At 45.6% G+C, this 22,963-nt stretch overlaps 1 protein-coding gene across 1 annotated transcript in view; it reads left to right on the forward strand.

Moving 5' to 3' along the window:
- Positions 1-22,963, forward strand: part of LOC126641842 (protoheme IX farnesyltransferase, mitochondrial) — a 103,170-nt gene that overhangs the window by 76,605 nt on the left and 3,602 nt on the right. The window contains exon 6 of the mRNA XM_050318939.1: positions 9,810-10,042. Within this exon, the coding sequence (XP_050174896.1) occupies positions 9,810-10,042 (233 nt within the window). The remainder of the gene's footprint in view (positions 1-9,809; positions 10,043-22,963) is intronic.

Raw genomic sequence — 22,963 nt, forward strand, 5'->3', positions numbered from 1 at the left:
AAAAATATTTACATTTTCATGACTGCAGGGAAGCTGTGAATATTATTATTCACCCTTTCACTCCTACCTAACAAAGCCATATACCAAGGAGTGTGTTGACGCTCTGCAGGGTTGCTCAGGGTTGTTATGATTAACATTCTGGTGTGGATAACAAGTGTAATAAGAGCATAAACATTTTGTAAGTGTTGGTCCTTTTCATCTGTAATTTTTTACTTCCAAGTGAAGTGACGAGGCCCAATCGCAGCTTCTGCTTAATAACAAAGGGCAGCATAAAAAGTTTTCTTTCTGTCTGAACGTGGTGTTTGTGAACTGCAAATCTCCCTGGGGTGTGCTGAGCTATCTCACCCCAAACCTGGGGTGCTTTAGGATCAGGCTTGAGCAGGCTCTTGAACCCACGAACCATGAAAACCCAGATCCTGGTGTCATTTTGTGTGGGGTTAAACTGGTCAGAATGGGAGCAGGAGATGCTCCGTGCTGAGGGTGGGACTCCTGATTCCTCTTTCTCTTTGGCTGAGTTGAAATTCCTCTTCCCTCGTCTTGGCATCCAAGTGGAAACTTTCAGCAAAATCGATCAAGCCAATTTTGATTTACTCAAGCATAAAAAAGAGAGATGTGTCCCTTTCATGATGAAATGATTCTTTTAAATCAGCTGTGTTTGTTTATGAGAGTTTTAAAGCCCCTCTCTCTGGCAGAGGAGACAGAACATCTGCAGCTGGGGTTCTTGAGGAGTGAGGGGAACTAATTGCCCCAATTTGGTTAAAATACAGTGTTGATTATGCTTTTATACAGCAGTGATACACAAGCGTGTCAGGGCAGCCTGGGCTCCATGCTTGGGTTGCTTTTTCTTCAGGAGAGAAATAAATTGACACAGGCAGGTGATATTTTATCCTGGTCTGAATTTATTTACACTAAATTAACTTCTGAGTAAGTATATCTGAGAGCAAACCCTGAGCTGGTTGGCAATTTAGAGCCAAAACTCAAAAAGGCAGCTCCACCATGAGGCTCAGCCAGTGATAGGTGTTTATCCATCACTGAGCTCCCTTTATGCCAGGTTCTCACTGTAGGACATTCCTTGGGAGATTTAGACATCACTCACAGAATCCTCCCCTGTTTCCCTGTGGATGCTCCAGCTGCCATTCAAAACCACCTGCAGGTTGGTGCTGATGGGCCTGGCTGAGCCCTGTGGACAAAGGAAAGGTATTAAGGGCGATTCCTTTCACAGAGATTTGCATTTTAAAGGGGTTTATTTGAGGTTCAGGTCTATAAACTCTTCCTCTGCAGACACAATGTGTTGCACTCTTGATTTAAGTGTGTTTAAATGCTACCCATTAACCCAGCATGAGGCTTTTTGGGAGCACCTACAAGTCTCCTGTCTCCTCTTAACACTGAGTTCCTCCTCAGCTCAGATTTTGTGTTACAAGTTGGGTTTAGAACTTTCCCACTGTTTACCTCTTTTTTTTTTTCCCTTTACATTTGGGGAATTGTTACCAGAAACCAAATCACAAAAAACCACTTATAAAAACATGAGCAGGCAGAACTGCAACGATTTTGTTCTGGCAGTCTTAAAACCTGTGTGTTACACCCAGTTAAAGGGGATTTGATAGAAAATTCAGTATTTGCAGTACATGTAGAGCCTGATCTGCCACAGCAACGTGTTTTTGGGGATGAGGTACCAGACACTGACAGAATGTAGATACTACTCCTTAACCTGTGAAGACTAAATTAAATAATTCATTAAGAAAAAAAAAAGACTTGACAAAGCTCCCCATTTGTTTCCATCTCTAAAGGACATCTTGTCTGTCTGCAGAGGTAAATGATAGACAAGCTGTATTCTCATACTTGCAGTTGATGGGGAAAAATTGAATTCCCAATTAAAAGTGTAATTTAGTTTCACATTTTAGTTTTAAACTGCATCATCCTTCATCCCTTGTCATGACTCATGAACTTTCTTGCATGACTGAAGGAGAATAAATGAATGTCTATTAAGATCTTTCTCGATGTTTTGCCATTAAAATAGTTCCATTTTAGCTCATTGATAGGTATTATTCAGTTCAATATAAATCTGGTGCTTTGCAAGGTTCTTGGGCTTTTCATAATGTTCAGCCACAATGTACCTGTGAAAGAGAATATCAAAAGTGAGAGTGTGAACTGCTTGTGTTCAGTAAAGCTCCTGACTGATGCTGAATTAGAAATACATGAAAGAAATAGAGGTCTGGCAATATGGCCATTCTGCCAATGTTAAAACTATTTTTTTTTCCTTTTAATTGGAAAGAAATGTCTCCTTGAGACTAATCCAATCTGTAATTGAAAGTTGTAGTTTGAATGTAAAAATATTTTGCTTTGAGTCCTTAAAAACTGCTGCCTCAAGACTATACTAATTAGGGGTCATAGGTATTTTAGAATTCCAGTAATGGTTTGGTTTGGGAGGGACCTTAAAGACCATCTAGTTCCAACCTCCCTGCCATGGGTGGGGATGCCACCCACTAGACCAGGTCATCATGTAACCACTTTGATTTAAAATTTCACATCAGAATGTGGATTTTTATTTTCACCAGGTACGTCCCCAGTCTGTCTGTAGAGCTCTTTGGGGGTTTTATCTAATGTTTTGCAAAAGAAAATTAGAATCATTTTAGTAAAGTCATCAGTGATGAAGCTACTGATCCAGGCAGTGTTGTTCCAGTTTCAGCTCCCATTAGTGGTGTTGTTATTCTGATAGAACTTTTACAGCTGACAGTGGTCATGAGTATGGTTTTTATTACTAAATATATAAATATGCAGCCTGAAAGGATTTGTGTGGAAAGTTAAAATTTAATTTCAGAGTTGGGAGATTGCCATCATTCAGCGTTCTGCCGTGATTACTGATTGCTTTTGAATGCTCTGGGCTTAGAAGCTGCAGGAGGGGATTTTTTTAACCTTCCATCAGAAATAATTTCAGGGACGCTACCGGTGCTATTTGGGGCAAAATGTGCCTTTTCCAGCTTTCTGGCTCCTTTTTGGCAGTCAGCTGATGAGGCGGCACTTGCGCCGGCAGACGACCCAGCTGCTGGTTCCAGGCATGTGTCCATGGGGAAGCAGGGCTGGAAATCACACAAATGCAGTCCAGATATGTGCTGGAAGATGGCCCTGCATCCCCAATGCCTGAGCCATGGGGGCAGGAAGGCTTCTGTAGGGTCTTTGTAACATCCTCAGCTACTTGTGCCTCTTCCAAGTGGGATGGGATTGCAGTTCATGGCCTTCCCTGAGTTCTTGGTGGTTCTCTAAAAGCTGCTGAGGAGGGTCCAGCAGTTCTTGGGTGCTGATCTTAAAAAAAGATAAATGTAAGTTTTAAAAACCCCTTGGCTGATGCTCCTCTTGCTGAGGGAGGTGCCGAGGTCATAGCTCAGTATGACGGTCGTGGTGACCACAGGCTCAGCTCCCGCCCTGGGAATTGTTTTTGGCAACTCCTGGTGCTGCCTGGCTGCAGGAATTGAGGAGGTGCCAGGAGATGAGCAAAGCTGTGGAGAAGGATGGTTTTCTGCACGGGGTTAGGTGGGAATCAGCATGGACATCCTCTCCTCTTGCTGACCGTGGGCTCCTGCAGCCACAGGAACCTTCAAAGGGGAGAGACTTGCTTTGTGTCACCTCTCGTTGCTCTTGGAAAACTGTGAAACCTTCAGGGTGTTGCTTTTGTCTGAGTTCGTAAGTGGCTTCAGAAGCCTTAAGAACTTCCAGCTGACCTGGAAAAAATTAGGAAGAGGAGGAGGGGGTTTCCTCCAGCAGCCTTGTACTGACGAGTAGTCTGGGGACATTTTTAGTACCTACAGATTCCAGAAATAATAAGCAACTTATGATGCTTCCTCCTGAAATCTGATTTTAATTATGGCTTTGGAACAGCATTCATGCACTGGACTCGTATCTCAGGCTGTGATGGTGAAATGCAGTTGCAGATGAGAATCACACTTGTGTTCCTTGTCTGCCAAATACCTTCTCCCGAGCTCCCGCTATTTCCAGCCCGTCTGTGCTGAGCCTGGTCCAGGCTGTTCCTCTTCTTGTTGCAACAAATTGTTTTGACACTGTATGCAGATGGAATTTGAGCCCAGAGTAGCAATATTGAGATTAATCTGAGCTGTCAGTCTCACCTCTATTGTCTCACACTGTTTACCTGCCACGGGAAGCTGCTGAAGTCAGGGATAATTCAGGACCGTTTCCGTGGGTGAGCGAGGGGAGGAAGTGCGGTGGCCCTGCTGAACCTGGGTGTTGGATGGCACAGAAAACTCACCAAAACCCAAACCCAGTTTTAATCTCATCAAAAAATAAGTAAATTGCAGTTTAATTAAAGGGCTGAGTCTGTGCAGGGTATTTGCTGTTACTGTAATCCCATGCAGAGGAATGCAAGGATACATATTTGGCTTCATTTGGATGTGGAAGTGACTCTAAATAAAGTTGCTTCTCTTCCTACCCTCCTTCTCCCCCAAGTCCATGCCTGGATTCATCTTCACCATCCCTGTCCTGCTTATTTTAGATCATCACCCTGCATTTGGCAGAAGGAATCCCTGGCCCTGTGGCCCGAGGGACAGTTGTCAATAATAATGAGATCTAATACAGAATAATCAACTGGGAATTTAAATGTTCCAATCCATTAAGGTATTCCAGGCATGCTGCAGCTAAACAAAAGAGCGTTGTTGTTTGTTTTTTTTTTTTTTAGTTTGCCCTTTTAGAAGTGGGTGACGTGTCTATAAAAGGTTTTTGACAGACAGGGAGAAGACAGGATTTGTTTTATTACCTTTTGTATTGGGCTGATTTTCAAATAGAAGCACTTATGCTTCACCTGAAAAACATGCAGCCAGTCTTAAATGGTCACTTACATTCAGGCTTGTGCTTTTATGTAAATATGTTTGGCATGCCCAGTTTCCCATTAACACAAGGTCACAAATTAAGTTTCTTATGTATTTACATAACATCTGAACATGAATTGCACACAACTGCTGATTGCATGAATGTGCCTATTCAGGATTCATATGGGCTTTGTGTCTGCATTTGTATGTGAGTGTCAATCTATTCACAGGGATAGGTCGAAGCAGTAGATGCTGATACAGGAATTTTCCATATTTCTAAATATTGATGGGTTTTAAGAGGAAATTGTGTCTTGCTCTTTGGTTGTTTTTTTCAAAAAAAAGAAAACTCTTTCAACTTACTCCTCCTTTTTAACACTGTTTTTTAAATTGTAGTTCAAACTCTACTTTGCCAGTTGTCTTCACAAAGTGTTTTGCCAAAGACAGCACAGAAAAACCTGTGTAGTAGTGCCACTATTGATCCTTAGAGACATTAAGCTTGCTAATGCTGCTGTGAAATAGGTAAAATAGTACATTAATTTTATAGATGGGCAAATACTTTAATTTGTTTTCCCCTCTCAATTTTTTTCCTAGTAAGGCTGTGAGTCAATAAGTACCATTATCCATGGCTCTGGAGCCTATTAAATAAATATATTTCCTGCACATGTGTGTAGGATCGTTATTTACGTATAACCAGAACATCTGTAAGTGGCAACTAGTTTGGAGATTATTTTATTGCACATGAATTAAAATAGGCTGCTGCATTTTTCCAAAGTCTCCTCGCTCCTCTGGATGAGGGTCCATGTGGATGCTTCATGATGATGTGTGCAGGGGATACCTGAGTAGCACCCACATGGAATTCCTCCTGCCTGCTCCCCTTCCCTCCAGCAGCTCTGGGATGTCCCTGCCCAACAGCACCTCTCCAGACACCTCTGTAACCAGAAGTTTTGAGCTGAATGAGGAGAAACCTGAATCTCTTCCTCCTCCTCCTCCTCCTCTTGGATGCTCTCAGTGCAGTGTGACTGGGGAAGGTCTCTCTTTGGGAGAGAAATGACAGCATATTTTCTTTGGATGAGGAAAGGTTTGATTATTCCCGAGTCAAGCTGGAGTTCTCCAAAGCTTTTAGTTGAAGGTGGATGTCTTTTAGAACTGTTATTAGGCATATTTTGGCATTTTCATTCCCAACAGAGGAGAAGAATGAGGCAGAAGTACCAGGTTTTGGTTTTCCTTTAGGAGGTGCCCTGTGTGGTGACATGCTGGGTATTTTGGAGCTGAAATTTGAAGAGAACTCGTTTGGCACTTGCAGTATTTTTCCAAAGTCTGATTTTAATCAGCCAAATAACTGAAACCAACTCCTCCCAAGAATCCATCATAAAACCTAGTTTCTTACTCAAGATGTTTGCTTTCTGAGCTAGCTCCTTGGCCAACTTTCCAATGGAAGATTGCTTTTTTTTTTTCTTTTTCCCATGGGAGCGATTCCCTCGGCACAAGTGAACGCCCAAAGTGAAACGAGGCATGTGGACCAGCATCTGTCACCAGCCTGCACTTACTGCCTGGGATGGTTTGGGGATGAGGGAAACCAGCAGAGACCCCTCAGCCACTTATGAGCACCACGTGAGAATTCCCTGGCGTTGGTTGCCTGGGGCTCCTTGTGGGGCACCCTGGGCTGGGTGGTGGCACGAGGAACTGTGTGGGCATTGGGTGATGGGGCAAACCCAGTGACAGCTCGGCATCACAGGCCTTTCTCCTGCTCCAGAATGAGATCCTGGTCTCCTTTGTGGTCCCTCAGTGAGATGTGGGCAGCCCAGCAACGGGGCATTCATCAAATCAGTGAGTCTCACCCCACATGCCTGAGTATTGACAGGCCTAATGTGAGCATGGAGATGCATAATGGTCCCTGGGAGACATCAGCCAGAAATCAGAATACCCTTTGAACTGCTGGGATTTAAACCTAGGCTCATTCTTGTCTTCTTAAAACCTGGGAGTTACTGAAGTAGAAAGAGCAGCCCCATGGACTGAAATCTCACTGTATTTTCCTTGAATATTCTCTTTCCCAGTGAGGAGTTGCTTACACTTCTCCTAGACCTTATAAACATGACATATTTACATGAGAGTGATTTGAATTCTCCTCTACCTCATGTCTCACCATAAAAGCAAACTCCTAATTTCTGGTTGCAGTGTCTTTGCACTGCCAAATAATGTTTTAAGGGGCAGAAATAACCAAGCTGAATCATCAGGTCACAGTTTGGCTTTCTAATCTCAGTTGGACTTTTAGGGGCAGAGCCCTGGAGAGAAGTAGAAAATGTGATGCTTTCAGGGTGTCTAAAAGTAAAATAGTTCAGCTGCTTATGAGGAACAACCCCAATGACTTGATGCCCTCCTGTGAGAGCGTTAGGACTGTTACAGGCACTGATCACACTGCCTCAGGTTGCCCAGAGAAGCTGTGGCTGCCCTATCCCTGGAGGTGTCCAAGGCCATTGGGGCTTGGAGCGACCTGGGATCATGGAAGGTGTCCCTTCCTAGGGGTGGGGGGGGAAGTGAACTGAGATGAGCTTTAAGGTCCCTTCCAACCCAAACCATTCTGGGATTCTGTGATTACATGCTGTGCCTCCAGGAGCTTCCCTTGAAGAGGCAAAAAGGAAGAAACTGAGAAGCAAAAATGTGTTTTCATCCACCAGGAACAAAACAACTTTTTGGAAGTTCTCGGCCACATAACTTCACCCTTCCCTTTTGACAAAGCCTTATTTTTTAAGGGTATTTTTCTGATCCATTGGTTGGACGTGGATGTTGCAGGCATCTGGGGTCAGGGCTGGCACCACAGGGCAGTCAGTGCTGCAGGGAAGTGACGTGGGAGAGAGACAGAGCTGGGCTCAGCCCAGCCTTCACCTTCCCATCCCATAGGAGAAATGCAGGGCTGGTGCCTGCTCATGGTGTGTAGTGTTCCTTTGAACTGGAGACATGTAGATAAATCTTCATTGTTGATTAGTGAGAGAAGTGCTGGTTGCATTAGATCAAACTGTGCCCTCGTTTGTGCCCGTGAGCCCCACGGGGCCGACGTGGGCAGCCCAGCCCCGTAGGGCCACGCTGGTCTTTTGTCTCCTCGAGAGTGTATTGTGTGAACCTGGTGTTTACTGCCTGACTGTATTTTATTCAGGAATCAGTCAAGATGGATTTGTTTAGCCAAGCCCAGTCAGGCTTTCACTACAGAGGGGCAACACCTACGGAGCACGGCGGTGTTTGCAGTCGGCTCTGGGGCCGTTCGTGGTGCAGATTGTGCTTTGCTGCCTTTCTGCAAAAGAGCTCCACGAGCTGCAGAACCAGAGGGCACAGCTCCCTGTGGCTCCTTCCCTGAAAAAAAAGCCTCAGATTTTACACATCTCCCTGTCAATGGATGACAATGATGTTTTAGTAACACCCCGATGTTAGTAACACCAAGTGGAAATGTGCTCCGTGTGTGCTCCGTTACCTAAAATTCTGGTGATGGTTTTGAAAAGCTGCATAAAATGACTTGGTCAATTTAATTCAAACTAAAGGCAGATCTTTAGCGTGATGTTTGCTCCTTTTAGTTCTGCCAGGTATTTAGGATCTCTGTACCATACTGGCCCAACAAAGGTCTTAAATATCAGAATTTGAATGGTAGGATTTTTTTGCTGATAAAACTCCCATAAAATTCATCCCCACCAGCAAATATTTGTTATGAGAGTTGGAGCAGTGCTTGCAACACATATTTTAGGGTTAAGGATTTGGCCAGAGGGCAGAATGATTGTAGAACACAAAGGCTGCATGGTTTTCAATTAGACAAGAGGTGTAAACTGAACTTCATGCAGAGACCTTTGTTGCAAACACACGTATTTTCTGCTCTTACATGGATTACAAGTGTGTATTTATCCACATGGGTTATTAAATGCAACTCATTTAATGGCATTTTCCTCCCTTCCAGAGGTCTCTCACACCACATTATTTCTTAGAGGCTTTTAGTTCTCCCTTCTCATCGTACCAACCACCTCGAGCAAGCACATGAGGAGATCCCCAGCAGCAGCAAACACGTTGATCTGGCACAAGGGTCACAACTAGAGCTTCCTTAGGGTTGTGTCATGATGTTCTCTGTGTAGTGTGGGTTTGGTAGCCAAACAAAAAATCCTTGTTCTTCCTATTTGGATGTTTATTGTGGAATTTATTAGCAGAAGTTTACATAGCTCCAGCCTCTTTCTGTCAGATTTTAACAGGAGTTTCCAGCCTTCCCAGAGCTCTCAGCTGATGTGCAGTACAAATCCACAGAAATAATTTGCATCTCTGTGGTTTGCTGCTTTTGACCAGACCTAAAATATCTTCAGTTAATTCTAGTCCTACTTAGAAGATAATCAGTTTTGATTCTGTTGCCAGCATTGCTTTGGGGTGCTCCCCGTGCTCAGCTCAGTGCATCAGCTAAATGGGGGTGTGGAACATTCAACCTTTTTTTGCAGTAAAGCAAAAAAATACTTTATTCCTGTTGATGTAATTTTGCAATGATTGAATATACTCTTTTTCTCATAAATGCTTCCTAATTTTGTGTCTAACCCTGTTGAATTTTGAAGGATCCCTTGCAAAGCTGCAATCAGTTAAAAATCTGACAAGCTCCAACCCTTTTCATTCACTCCAAACCCTGAGTGCTTTTTCCAGAGGTTAAAATTTGCTAAAATTAAAGTGAAGGAGGAAGATATGCTGGAAGCAGCAGTTCTCTATAAGGGCTAAATACCTGCAGAGCTTGGATTTTATTTGGTGAACACGGTGATCACAAGATGAAGAATCCTTTCCTCTGCAGAGCTGTGGCACGACTGGCTTAAGTTTTCAGAAAGGCTTTTCCTCTTGGGGGTTCAAGTGGGAAAGTTTGGGCTGGGTGAGGAAAAAAATGACACAAAATCAGTCATGATTTTGGGGAGGAGGCAAAAGGAGCAGGACAGCAGTCGTTCTCTAAGACCAGCTCTTGCTCAGCCTGTGTCTCCATCCCTGTCCCCACAGCCCCCTGCTCGCCGTCTGCTTTGCTGCCTCCTGCGGAGTCCCAGGAATTGCCCTGCTGACTCTGGGAGTGAACCCTCTCACTGGGGCCCTGGGAGCCTTCAACATCTTCCTCTACACGTGCTGTTACACCCCCATGAAGAGGATGAGCATTGCCAACACGTGGGTGGGAGCTGTGGTGGGGGCCATTCCCCCTGTCATGGGCTGGACCGCGGCTACCGGGAGTCTGGATGCTGGTGAGTAGAAATCCTTTCCATCAGGGTGAGTGATTGTCAGGATAACTGAAAAAACCTACTCAAAAGGCAGCAAACTTTGTCATTTATGCTTATCTACCTGACCAGCCCAGGTTGAATGGGGCTTGGAGCAACCTGATCTAGTGGAAGGTGGAACGTGATGAGCTTTAAGGTCCCTTCAACCCAAACCATTCCCTGATAGTGCTTCAGAAGCAGATAAATTCTGGTAACATTCTCCTTATGGGGGCAAACCTGAGCTGATAAAGCAGCATGTCCTGTTGGATGTGTGTTTAGACCATCTTAAAAAAAAATCTAGAAGGAAAATAGCATCTTATGTGTTCACATGGAAGAAAATGTTACATAATTTCAGGATTAAAACCATATCCAGTAAGATCCAACTTACAAGGAACTTTCAGCTGGAAAATTCCCAGATGTGTTTATTAGTGTCTTTCCACGAGCCAGAAAATGTCCTGGAAAGATTAATTTATTGGTGTATTTCTTAATTGCCCATTGCTAAACTCTAAGTTATAAATGTTCCTTCCCTCCTCCTTGAAAAGCAAATGAAGATTTCTATTTTAGTAACTGTGAACCATTTTTACATCCCTTGTAAAACACTGATCTCTTCAGCAGCTCAACTCTGACACAATCAGGGCTTGTTTTTCCTGCCAGCTAGAAACTTAAGAATCAAAGTGGCTCCACAAACTTATGGTCTGAAGAAACTAATGAAGTACAATTAATAGGTCTGTTAAGAATTGCTTTAGCACACACTCTTCCCACAGTGGGGCATATTTAAGGCTTGAATAATACTTTCAACAGCAAGGCTTTTAACCAGAAATTATCAGAATTTGTGCAAAATCTGTTCTTTAGGCACTTCCTAATAAAAGTCAGTCTGAGTTGGCTTTGTGTCCACGTGTTCCCATACAGATCTAACCCAGACCTAGGATGAAAGATGGTGTGGGGCTTTTTTCCAACACGTGTGCTACTTCTACTTTGGTTGGACTTGATGATCTTAAAGGTCTTTTCCAACTGTAACTATTTCGTAGTTCTATAGAATTAATTAAAAACACAGAATGTATAATTTTAAGACCTTTATCATTATGGCTGCAGATGTTTAGACCTTGGATCTAACGTTGTTTAGGGATTTCTGTGTTGCTTTTGGCACCACACTGCAGAGTTGATGTCCAAGGATGACTTTCACGTGCCTGTGCTTCACCTGCACAGTGCAGGCTGAAGGAGCTGGAGTGCAGAGCTGCATCTCATCAAAAGTTCTTGCTGTAGAGGCTGCAGTGAAAGCCCAGCACGTTAAACTGGCCCTGATTGTCATTATCTTCAATTTGTCAAGTTCCAACTCGCTCCTTGAGACCTGTTTCACAGAGAGCTGTCCCTGTAGGGCAGCAGGGAGCACCACTGGTGTCCCAAGTAAGCTGTTCCTCTCTAATTTACAACTGAATGTGGTTATGTGTCCCTGTGCCAGCTCTGCTGTGGAGGGGATGATCTCTGGCAGTGATTCCATCAGTGGGAGATGATCACTTTAAACCACCCAAGCAGACTTTACCAGAACATGATAATCTGTGCTGGTGTGTAGCCAGTGTGCTCTGGGCACCTAAAACTTCCTGCAGTCACCTCCCAGCCTGTGTCAGGGAGGCCAGGCAGGTTGTTTGATAGAGAAAGAAATGTTGTTGAGCTGATACTGGTGTTTGTAATGAAGCACATCTGGGCAGAGCCCTGAAAACAGGGATTGGAATGTAATATTTTAGTGCATTTCAGTATTAAAAGAAATGGGGAAAATCCCAACCCCAAACAAAGAAACAAACAAACAAAAAAAACCCCACAAACACCTCTAAGGAGAAAAGTGTAAGAAAAATATGGCAATGTAGACTATGATTTTCAGTGTTAAGCCTTCTATTCCTATGCCTGGCAGCATCAAATCCATGCAGAGAACAGGGGTGCATCCATGTGCATCCATACTCAACGAGCAGACCTGAGTCCCTTCCCCAACCAGCCTGCCCACAGTTGCTGAACTCATTAATAATGTGTAATTAGTGTGGAGACTTAACCTAGTTTTAGGTAGAGGTGTGAAAATGCATTTGCACCTCGTTTAAAAAAAAAAAAAAAAAAAAAGATCATTCCACTGGATAACAAAGAGGAATGTGAAGGAAAGGGAGGCAGGAAACTAATGAGAAGGAAGGTTCTCACCACTTAACTGGTGGTTTTTTGAGTTTACATTTTCCTGTGGATTTTCTCTCCTTGTAATCTTCTCACAGCAGCCACATTGTTGTACATGTTGCTGGTTGTAGGGAAAACAATATTTAAGTGTAGCCCTTTCATTACCCTCCGAGGGGGAGCCAAGTGTTGCACCGTTGTGTGGTGCCCTTGGATAGCTGAGCCTGCTCCCTCCAGGACTTCCACAACACGGTGCTGGCTGCGAGATCCTCGTGTGCTTTGAGAGAGCTGGAAGTGGCTCCTTGTTTCCAATTCCAGAGATCTCAGACAGGAGCAGCCTTGTTTTAATTTGTCCTCACTTTGTTTATAACTTTCTCATTTCAAAGATTAATACTTTAGCAGTGTCTTGCACAAGAAACAAATGTCACAGGTAAAAATGTGGGACCCTCACATTTCCAGTGCTGCAAATGCTGTAATTTAGAAAATCATGATGCAATCATAGAATGGTTTGGGTTGGAAGGGACCTTACAGATCATCCAGTTACAACCCCCTGCCGTGGGCAGGGACACCTTCCACTAGCCCAGGTTGCCCCAAGCCCCATCCAACCTGGCCTTGGACACTTCCAGGGATGAGGCAGCCACAGCTTCCCTGGGCAACCTGTGCCAGGGCCTGCCCACCCTCTAAGTAATTTCTTACACTATAATCTTTGGCAGATCTCCTGATGATTCCCAAGAATTCTTGCTTCCACTTCTGCCCCTGATAGGTGACTTTAATGATATGCTCTTAAGCCTGATTGAACATCTCGCCCCCAACCCTGGATTTTGTGCCAAAGTAACTTAGGGGGAACCTCCCATTTCAAAAGCGAAAGATAAGGTTATCTCTGGGAAGATGTGGAATTCTTTGTTGTGGGGTTGGTGGGGGGGAGTTTGTGTTTTTTTTTTTAATGGCAGCTGTTTGAAACTGATGAAAGATCAGGAATGTTAACATTTCCTCGCTGGGGGAGCGAGTGCAGGTGAGACGGTCAGAGGTGTGTGATAAATGTAATTTATCACGTGGATATCACTGCCACAGATCTGGGGTATTTATGCACAGCTTAACTGCCAGCCTGTGATTTGCAGTAACACGTTTGCTTCCTTGAAAGCAGATTTCACTGCTCCTTCGTGGGGCTGTTTGTTTCTGAAAAGATTTGTTCTTCCAGTAAATCGAGACACCCTCAAATTATTTTACAAGGGAAGGACTAGCAGGAAAATAATGAAATTCACTTAAAGCTTTAAGTGACAGCATAGAGAGAGGAAGAGAGGTACAACTTGGCAGTTTGTCCTGTGCTGGGTCCTCTCCTGGTGGGACCCACACTCAGGAAAGCTCCTGGCTGTGCCATGATGCTGCTGAGCCTGTGCATAGGAAGGAACAGAGCTGTTTGTTTTGCTGTGCAAGAGGCACAACATATACATGCTTTAAATTACCCTTGTGCTGCTGGTCTTCCTCCCCAGCCTAATGCTGCAGCTTCCTTGTTAGAGATGTTTGTTGTCCATTTAAACTTGTTATTTCTAGTTAGCAGGAAAAGTGAATTTGGGGTAAATGTCTCCAAGTGCCACCACCCGTATTCATAGAATCATAGAACAGTTTGGGTTGGAAGGGACCTAAAAGATTATCTCATTCTACCTCCCTAACACAGGCAGGGACACCTTCCACTCTCCCAGGTTGCTCCAAGCCCCATCCAACCTGGCCTTGGACACTTCCAGGGATGGGGCAGCCACAGCTTCTCTGGGCAACCTGTGCCAGGGCCTGCCCACCCTCACAGGGAACAATTTCTTTTGTATATCTAATCTAAATTCCCCTCTCTCAGTTTGAACCCATTACTCCCTGTCCTGTCACTCCAGTTCCTGATGATCAGTCCCTCTCCAGCATTTTTGTAGGCCCTTCAGATGCTGGAAGGTGCTGTGAGGTCTCCACATAACTTTGCCTTCCTCCAGGCTGAACAGCCCCAACTCTCCCAGCCTGTCTCCTTAGGGCAGGTGCTCCAGTCCCCTGACCAACTTTGTGGCCTCCTCTGGACTTGCTCCAGCAGTCCCATTTTATGTTGGGAGCACCAGAGCACTCCTTCCAGCAGCTGAGGGTGGATCACCGGTGGCGAGCGGGGCGGGTGTCGGGGAGCGGAGCAATGCGGGTGCCACGGAGTTCATCCGAACCACCCAGCGAGATGGAAGCGACAAGCAGGGCTCCTCAGCCTAATGTGCTTATCAGTTAAGGGGATTTACTCGGAGTAGGTGGCGGTGGCAGAGCAGATAAGGGCCCTGGGAGCTCGGCAGACACTGCAGAGCCGTGGTGGCCCAGGAGCCGTGGGTATTACTGCACCAAAGAATGTTTATCTCAAGAGACTGTTTAGTTTATCTCAGATGCTCCACTTCTGGTCTCGCTTTCCTGAAAGACATCTTGTACTGATTTTCATTCATTTTCAGAAATTTAAATAATTCCTCAGGCTATGGAATTTATAGACTCAGTATCAATTGTAATCATGTGGAGGCTGATTTTCAAATTGCCTTTACTTTGTAATTCAAATTGTGTTGTATGGCAGACATTAATTATGTCAGCCAACATCTATTTACAAAAGGGGATTTAAAAACGGGCAGTTCTTATCAGCTAGTGACATTTGGCAGATGGATGGTTTCAGTAACAAAAAGAAGAGAATAGGGAGAAGGGGGGGGCTGTGCCCAACCTGTCAATGGCTGGAGTCTCTCATACCTTCCCTGGTGGAGCACTTGTCTGCCAGGAGGAGGGAGAGCGAAACAACAGCTTAATTGCATGCAAAATAAGCTTTGAGATCTTTGTGTCCCTTCTAGTTAAACACTTGGAGCTTTCAAAGCCCCTTGATGTGGGAGCAGGTCTGGGAGCGGGGCAGCTCCAGCGTCCTGCCGCCAGAGCAGAGGAGGCTCCAGCTATAAACTCCCTCTAGTAAACTCAGCTTTTCAGGGTTTCACTTCTCAGATGAAAGACAGCAGAATTTGTGGTCTGTTCCAGAGGAAACAGAGATACTCATGTCACTGACATATGAGAATTGGAGCTGGGGGCCCAGGAGTGTGCTTTGTGGGGGTAAAAACTGTAAAAAATGAGGCAGAGGGACAATACTAGTGAGCAGCTGGTCTGAATTTAGGACAAAAGCCAGTGGGCTATTTTTTTCCCCCCTTTCCATCTTCTCCAGAGACAAAAGAAATGGCAGTTCCGCCGCTGGGGCACCTGGGGACCGACCCCACGAGTTCACAGGCAGCGTGCCCTTACCCCAATCCCTGCCCTGTGCGTGGCTGATGGGCACGGGGAGGAGCTGGGCTGTGTGACAGCCCCTGAGCCCCGGGGGAGTGAGACAACACCCACAGGGAAATGAGGGCAGGGGGGCTGCAGGAGGGACTCCCACCCTCAGGCTCCTGGGAGCCCCGGTGAAGCCTGGAAGAGGAGGCTGACGAGGAGCCCCTGTGTGACTCCACAGGTCTGGAGTCCTCAGCTGAGTCTGGTCCTTTGGCAAATACTTCCTAAACATATTTTTGCACAAGACTGTATTTTCATCTTACCCAACAGGCTCTTTTTTTTATGGCATCTGTTGCTGGGGTGAGCTGAGGCGAGTTCTGTACGGTGCTGTTGTTTTTCTCAGCCTTGCCTGTGTAATGAAAGGTGTTTCCCTGCGAGGCTTTTGGCTGCAATAACCTGTTGTGTGTCACACAAGGAGTGTGAGTGCCTGTGTGTATCCATGTGCACACAGCTCTCCTCTGCCTGCTGAGCGTACCTGAGGACATCTGGCTCCCTCCTGTTCAAGGCAGTGGCCGGGAACACTCCCTCGAGGTGAAAAACCCCACAGCCAACTTCATTTCCTATCCCTGGTGGACACTGAGGATCATCCCTTTGTTTTGCAGACAAGCCAAACGCACGGCCAACATCCCCTTCCCTTTCTGTGCTGCGGCAGAGGAGTCTATCACAGCCTGAGACGCTCCTGTTCCGCAGGCCTTTTGTGCCATCCTTCAAAAGGAGCAGCTATTGAAACCCATGACCATGAAGCTTTTGAGTTTTCCAGTGTTTTCCTCCTCGCCCTCCGTTTCCATGACCGTGTAACCTTGAAGGGGCACAATGTGGGCCGGGCTGCTCATCCCGTGCTGACATTGGGACCATTGTCCCAGCCCAGGGACCTTGTGTGGGGCTTTAGAAGTGATACTCTGCCTTTTTCCCTCTCAAGGCTGCTCCACCCCTCCCACGGCATCCAGCACAAGCCGGAGCATCTGCTTTTGTTTTCCAGTGGAAGCAGAAGTGCCGGTTGTTGTCCTACTGTGGTGCTAATGAGGGCAAAGCAGAGGGGAATTGCGTCAGTTTGGTTAAGGTTAGTGACTGGATAATTCCCAGAGGTCTTTGTGTTTGAGGAGGCTTCATAATCACAAATTAGGATGTAAATTTTGAGGAGCTAATCCCTTTCCTACTTCTGAAGACAGTGGGCAGAATTAAATAGCTGGTAACATTTTTCCTCAGGAGCGATGGTATCTTGACCACTTGTAACTGGAGGCCAGTTGATTTAACCCAGCAGTCATTTTCCATCACCAGAGCAAGCTGAAGCACAGACAGCAATGATGGCACCTTCCAGCTCTCCTTCACAAACAGAAAATGCCAACAAGAGCTGAACAAACCGGTCCTTGTGGGTCAGGACACTACAGCAGTGTTCTGGCCATGACTCTCCAAACCACACAATCTTTGTACCAGCTCCCCAAACAATCCTTGAACATTGCATTGAACCTGCAGTGGGTAACAAGGCTTTGACAAGACTTCAGAATCTTTGTTTACCCCCATAATTGCTGCACAGTTAGAAATCTCCAGAGAGGACTGCTGTGTTAGACTTGTGAACAAGCAGAAAAGACAGAAAATAAGAAGTTTGGGGGATGTATCCAGTACATTTCCTGTGAGTATAACATCCTGCAGGACTGCAGTGAGGAGTTTTGGACTGGTTGTGTTAAATTTCCCACAGAAAAGGTGAAAAACGCAGCCTGAGACAGCACAGGGGCTCGAGAGCAGGTGGATACAGCTGGGCCAAGTCAAGTCTCTGAGCTCTAATCTACCTTGTCTGGATTAAAGAGGAGTAATTTGTTCAACATCTTCTGAGGGAGGAGAGCCAGTTGTGCGCTCTCAAGTAAAGCGGTGTGTGGTTGTTTCCTGCCTACGATGCATTAAGAGGCTGAGCTTACACTGCCAAAGCCTTCCCCTCCTGACAGCAGCCAACCTCAGACCCGTTTCCTAGAGACAAAAGGCCGGTGCTTCCCTCTCATAAGTCAGAGCTACCGAGGTCTGGAAACAATTTTAGAATTCCTTCACATTATTCGAGGCTGAAGAATTACTAAAATTGTGCTTTAAGCAAAACAGCATTCTTAGGTTGCCAAGGCAGTAAACACCAGCTTTGGGAAATGCAGTAAGATTTCAACATCTGTTTTGGAGCTGATACTTAACTATTCCATGTTTATTTTAATGCCTGGTTGGCCACTTCCCAGCCGTACATATGCAGCACCAAAGCAAGAAGACAGAAGGAGCGAGTCTGTTCTTGAACTGATGCTACAGGTTAGCTCCTCCTTCCTCATTTTTTATTTTTCTGTTTTATTGATTAACTGGGTAGGTGTTTGTCCTGTCTGGAGCTGGAACATGATCCAAGAGGTTTACAGGACCCTGTGCAGAAGGAAGGCACCGTGTGTTGTCTACAGAACAATGAGAAGGATAAGAAGGGAGCACAAGTTGTCCCTCTGCAGCGTGTTTGCAGGAGCACAGTGTTGATACAGCAGTCCCTGTAGATAACCTTGGACACGTTTGCCTTGACTTGTGTGGACAGGCCCACGTTCACCTGCCTGCCCAGGCTGGCCAGACTCCAGCTGGAGCTGGAGCTCCCACCAACACGGGCTGTGCTCCAGCCTGTGCCCTCCTGTAGCTCGAGCCCTGCTCTGCCCTTGAGGAACTTGTCTTCACACATTCTTTGGAGAGCTTCAGTTGGACCATCCCAAGCTGTCACGCCTCATTTGGGGCAGACAGCTGAAATAATTCCTGTGTGAGTGAAGCCATCACTGTGGCCCTGTGTGCCAGCTGAGCAAGGTACAAAGCTCTTTGATGATGAAAGGTGCTGCCAGCATGAAAGAGGCACATTTCAAATCACTGCTTAAGAGAGTGGCATCCTCAGCACGAGACAGCCAAGCAGGATCCAAACACTGTTTCTGCCCTTTGGCAGATGAGAAAGTAGGTTTGCAGGCCTCGGGTTGCTCGGTTTGCTCAGGACAAGTTCTGTTGGCACTGATGGCTCAAGCAGCTGCCTGTGCCCACTCTTTCTTGAGCAGATGTGTGGACTTGAACAAGCTCTGTATCCTTTACATGAGAAATGTGGGGGACTGGCAGTGGGGTCTGGATCTTCTCATCCTGGTGTCACTGATGTTGGTGTGAGCCCAGGATGGGCAGGACCAGGTTGCTGTTGGTACCAATTTGCTCTGCTCTCCTCTTCAGTTGCTGACCAGTGGTCAGAGTTCATGGCCTGCAAGGGCTTACACCCTAAAAACCATCAGTCTCCTGCTCTTAGGTGCTCTTCCTACCCAAGGACTCAGGCTAAGGACTGGGCTCAGGCACCGACAGTGCCCCTTCACCTGAGATTTGGACCATCCAGCAAATGAGATCATCAGGAATTTCTCTAAAAGGAATAAACCACGACCTTTTACTCAAAATTTGGAGGTACCACATGTCCTTCTTGACACCGTGAAGAGCAGAATCTCAGAGGGGGATGCTTCTTGTTTTTGTAGTTCTGAAAATTGGACTGTCAGCTGCTGTGCTTTGCAAACCCAGAGTCGTAACAGTTGCTTTTGGAATCCTCATCTCACAATTATTTCCGAGCCTTTCCCAAATTTATTGAGCCTTAAAACATCTTGCCAAGCAGTTTCCAAATGACTATGGAATTTAGTGTCTTGTTTGTTTTAGGGAAAGTGCAATTTATAAAGTTTCAGTATTTCGCTAGATAAAAATTTATTTACAGAAAGAAAGAACCATTTTCTACCTCCTTCTACACCAGTTGACATTTTGGCTTTATCTTAGATATTAAAATAAAATAAAAATCTTAGCTTGTTCTTGTTTATTAAAAAGAAGGTCTATTACTATTTAAATACTTCAAAAAAGAATTTAAGAAAGGAAATAATAGCTTAACCTTAAAATTCATGAGGAACAGTAAAACCTGTTATTTATCTTTAGCTCTGGGGGTGGTTTAGGACCTACCTGGTTCTCTGCAATCCTGGAACTTTTGAGATGATTTAAGCTAGGGCAAAGTGATTAAAGAATAGGAGCTCAAGAAGAAAACATTTTAGACCTATTTTGCACACAGGAGTGAAAAAATTCTGGAGACCTGGGTCCTGTTTGCCTTGACAGGTTTCATTTATTCCCAAAATCAAACAGGACTCATCTGCCAGGTTACCAGGATTTGTAAGTGTCTGCTGCATCTGTGCCAGGTTCTCCCACTTGGAAAGGTGAAGAATTGGTCATAAATGGGCTCAGTTGCAGCAATTAAAAGTTGCCAAGGAGTTTGGGATGTCCACGAGCCAAGTACCTGTGGTCCTGCAGAAAAGCTGAGACATCTGAGTTCCTGTCAGTCTGCCTGCACTCAGGTTTAACTGTGGATGAGCCTGAGTTGATGGCTGTCCCCTGGCTGTCCCCTGGGTGCCCAGGGTGTCCCAGGGTGTGCTCTGGGTGCCAGTTATCTCCCACTGCCCAGGCAATGTCTCTGCTCCGACATCCAGCTTTGCTTTCACGAACCTGGCACCAGCTCCGCATGTTCCTGTGGGGAACGACCTTGTCTGGTGTTCCCTTAATTATAAACTCCACAGGGAAAAGGGAGATTTGCAATTATTAAGCCGAGTTCCCAAACTATTGGGAACTACACAGAGGCCGCAGAGCAGACTCAGCTCTGTTTTGAACCAGGTTAGTCTCCAGAGCTCGTCTCGCTGTAATATTGCTTAAAAACACAGCTGACTTAATTATGACATAGTTAACATTCATCTAGTAATTAATGAGTATTACAGTGTCTGCTCTGGGCCTGACAGGGTTCCTACTGTGAGCTCATTTGATGGTGGATTGTGCTGTACCGTGTGCTGTGCTTTGCCAGTCATCAGTCTTACGTGACACTTAAAAATCTCTGACAACCCGACAATCTCCGCCTGGGCCGAGGAAATTACAGGATGTCCCAGCACATGGGAACTGAACAGAAAGATTGGTCAGTTAAAATCCTCATAATGGCCTATTAAATTGTTTTACTGTTCAGCTTCTCTGTAAAATATCAATTATCTCAATGGTTGTAATGTAATCAAAGTAATTAAATTCCAAAGGGCTTGCATGTAAAAACCAGAGCTTTGTAAATGGGAATCCAGCCTCAAGTAGTTTAGTTGGTCTGTTTGTGTTTAAAAGTTTCTCCAGATGACTTTTTTTTTTTTTTTTTTTAATGGCGTGTTATAGTTAGGGAACTGTTAAAGGGGTTTGTGTGTTTGAGGTTTAGGGTGTGTTTTGAGCTTGGCTGCACACAGCATTTGAACAATTGAGTAAGCAAAGCCTGTGTCAGAGCCCAAGCACGGGGAACGCCGCACTTGCCGGATGAAAAGCCGGCTGTTCCGCAGCCGTGGGAAGCAGGGACAGCCTCTGCTCCAAGTCCTGCGCCTGGCCCCGTCTGCCTGAGTGTCCTCAGCTGATGGATAACTGCAGCTTACCCCTCCCTAAGTTCTGAGCAGTGTCTCAGGAGCACTTTCAGGTGTGGAACTTGAAAAGTATTCCCCTCGTAGGTTTATCATGGCCAGGATCTCGCCTCCGGTAATGTGTTTTACAAGAGGAGGAAAGAGCTAAGGAATGACTTATGACAAGAACATTCTCCCCGTTGTTCCTCCTGGTGTAGGGAGAGCTGCTCCTCCAGTAAGTTTCATTCTGGTTTGTTTCAGTAGAGCTTCTCCCTTAGATTTTGTCAGAACTGAATCAAATCCTGTTTTGTCAGGGGCAAAATTACTTTGCTTGCCATGACTTTCTGGAATTGTTGGTCATTTTGGGGTACACCATTTTCAGGTGTCCTAAAGGCTTCCAGTTTATAGAAGGTGCTAAACATCCACACCTGGAAAGTTGACTTTAGTAGGATTGAATAGCTGGATTTGCAGCGTTTTGAGGCATAGTCCAGGAAATGAAGTGACCTGATAGCCACCTTCCAGTACCTAAGGGGCCTAAAAAAAGATGGAGAAAGGCTATTTATGAGAGCCTGGAGTGACAGGAAAGGGAGGAATGGCTTCAAACTGCCAGATGGCAGGGTTAGATGGGATATTATGAAGAAATCCTTCCCTGTGAGGGTGGGGAGGCCCTGGCACAGGCTGCCCAGAGAAGCTGTGGCTGCTCCTGGATCCCTGGAAGTGTCCAAGGCCAGGTTGGACGGGGCTTGGAGCAACCTGGGAGAGTGGAAGGTGTCCCTGCCCATGGCAATGGGGGAGAATGAGGTGATCTTTGGGTCTTCCAACCTAAACCATTCTGTGATTCCATGAAATCTCCTGTAATTCATGGCAGACAATGTTCTGAAAGCAGCACCCCCAAGGTGTGTCTCTGTGCTTCCTGTAATCAACTTCCAGGGGCACAGACTCACCTCAAGGAGTATTTGTAACTGATTTAAAAAAGCAGTGAGATGGGTCTTTTATACCACTGCTGGATTTATAAGCCCTTGGAAACCTGCATGAAATGTAGTGGAGTGTTCCCTCACTGGAGGTAAGATCAGGGGGAAAAGGCTTTTCTTGCAAACTGAGATTATTATTATTTGCAAGACAGCACCAGTGTAAGTTTGGCTGTTTGAGACAAGAACTAGGCATGCACAGCCCCAAGGAGCAGATGGAGAGGAGATGTGAACCATGAAGCTGTTCGGAGGACACAGTGACTTGTTCTTTGTTGGAGCCCAAGCAGTCACTGGAGAAGAAATGACTGTTTGGGGAAGAATTGAAATATATTAACCTGTGTGCAGAGAAGTGTTGCTGTTTCTGTTTCTCTCAAATCACTAAAAAATACTGGGCTCGTGGCTCCAGTTGAGAAGTAGTTTCCATAGAGAAAGAGCTCATGGAGGCAGGGAGATGCAAAGAAAGTGTTAATGCCAGAGTGGAGGGTTAGGGAGCTAGGGAAACAAAAGGAAAATCCAGGAATGCTCATAATGTGCAACAGCCTTGGGGGATTTTTTTGTGTCTTCAGACAAAATTAGTGAAGGGAGTTTAGTCTGAGGGCCTCCTGGAAGCTCTCTGAAATCAGCACATAAGCTGCTCCTGCCTCAGTAAGCCCTGTGCTGTGTCCCAGGGAGAGCTGTGGAAATGTGGTGCTTCCACAGCTCCTTTTTAATTGTGAAAGTAGTTAATTGGTGTGAACAGAGTTACTTGATCAAACTACTTAAAAGTTTCTGCAGCTGGTTTGGAGAAGGAAGAAGTTCTCCATCTCCTGACACCTCATTAGCAGCTTCTGCCCGTTCTGCCGCCTGCCTGGGTCCGTGATGGAGCTTCTCCCATGCCAGGAGCAGTTCCCTCCCTCACACAGTGGGCAGGCAGAGAGCTTAGCCATGCTCCAGGCTCCCAGGGTGGTGGTGTGTCCCCAGGTCTCAGGAGGAGCAGCTTACCTTCCTTGCCTGGTGTCACTGAGCAGGGCTCCCTGTGTCTGGTCAGTGTGACACTGCTCTGCCCACTGGCTCTTCTCTTCTCTGGATGCACCAACTCAGGAAACCAGGGG

Source organism: Myiozetetes cayanensis, unplaced genomic scaffold (genome assembly GCF_022539395.1).
Source record: "Myiozetetes cayanensis isolate MyiCay16 unplaced genomic scaffold, myiCay2020 scf22, whole genome shotgun sequence".
NCBI classification, from domain to species: Eukaryota; Metazoa; Chordata; class Aves; order Passeriformes; family Tyrannidae; genus Myiozetetes; species Myiozetetes cayanensis.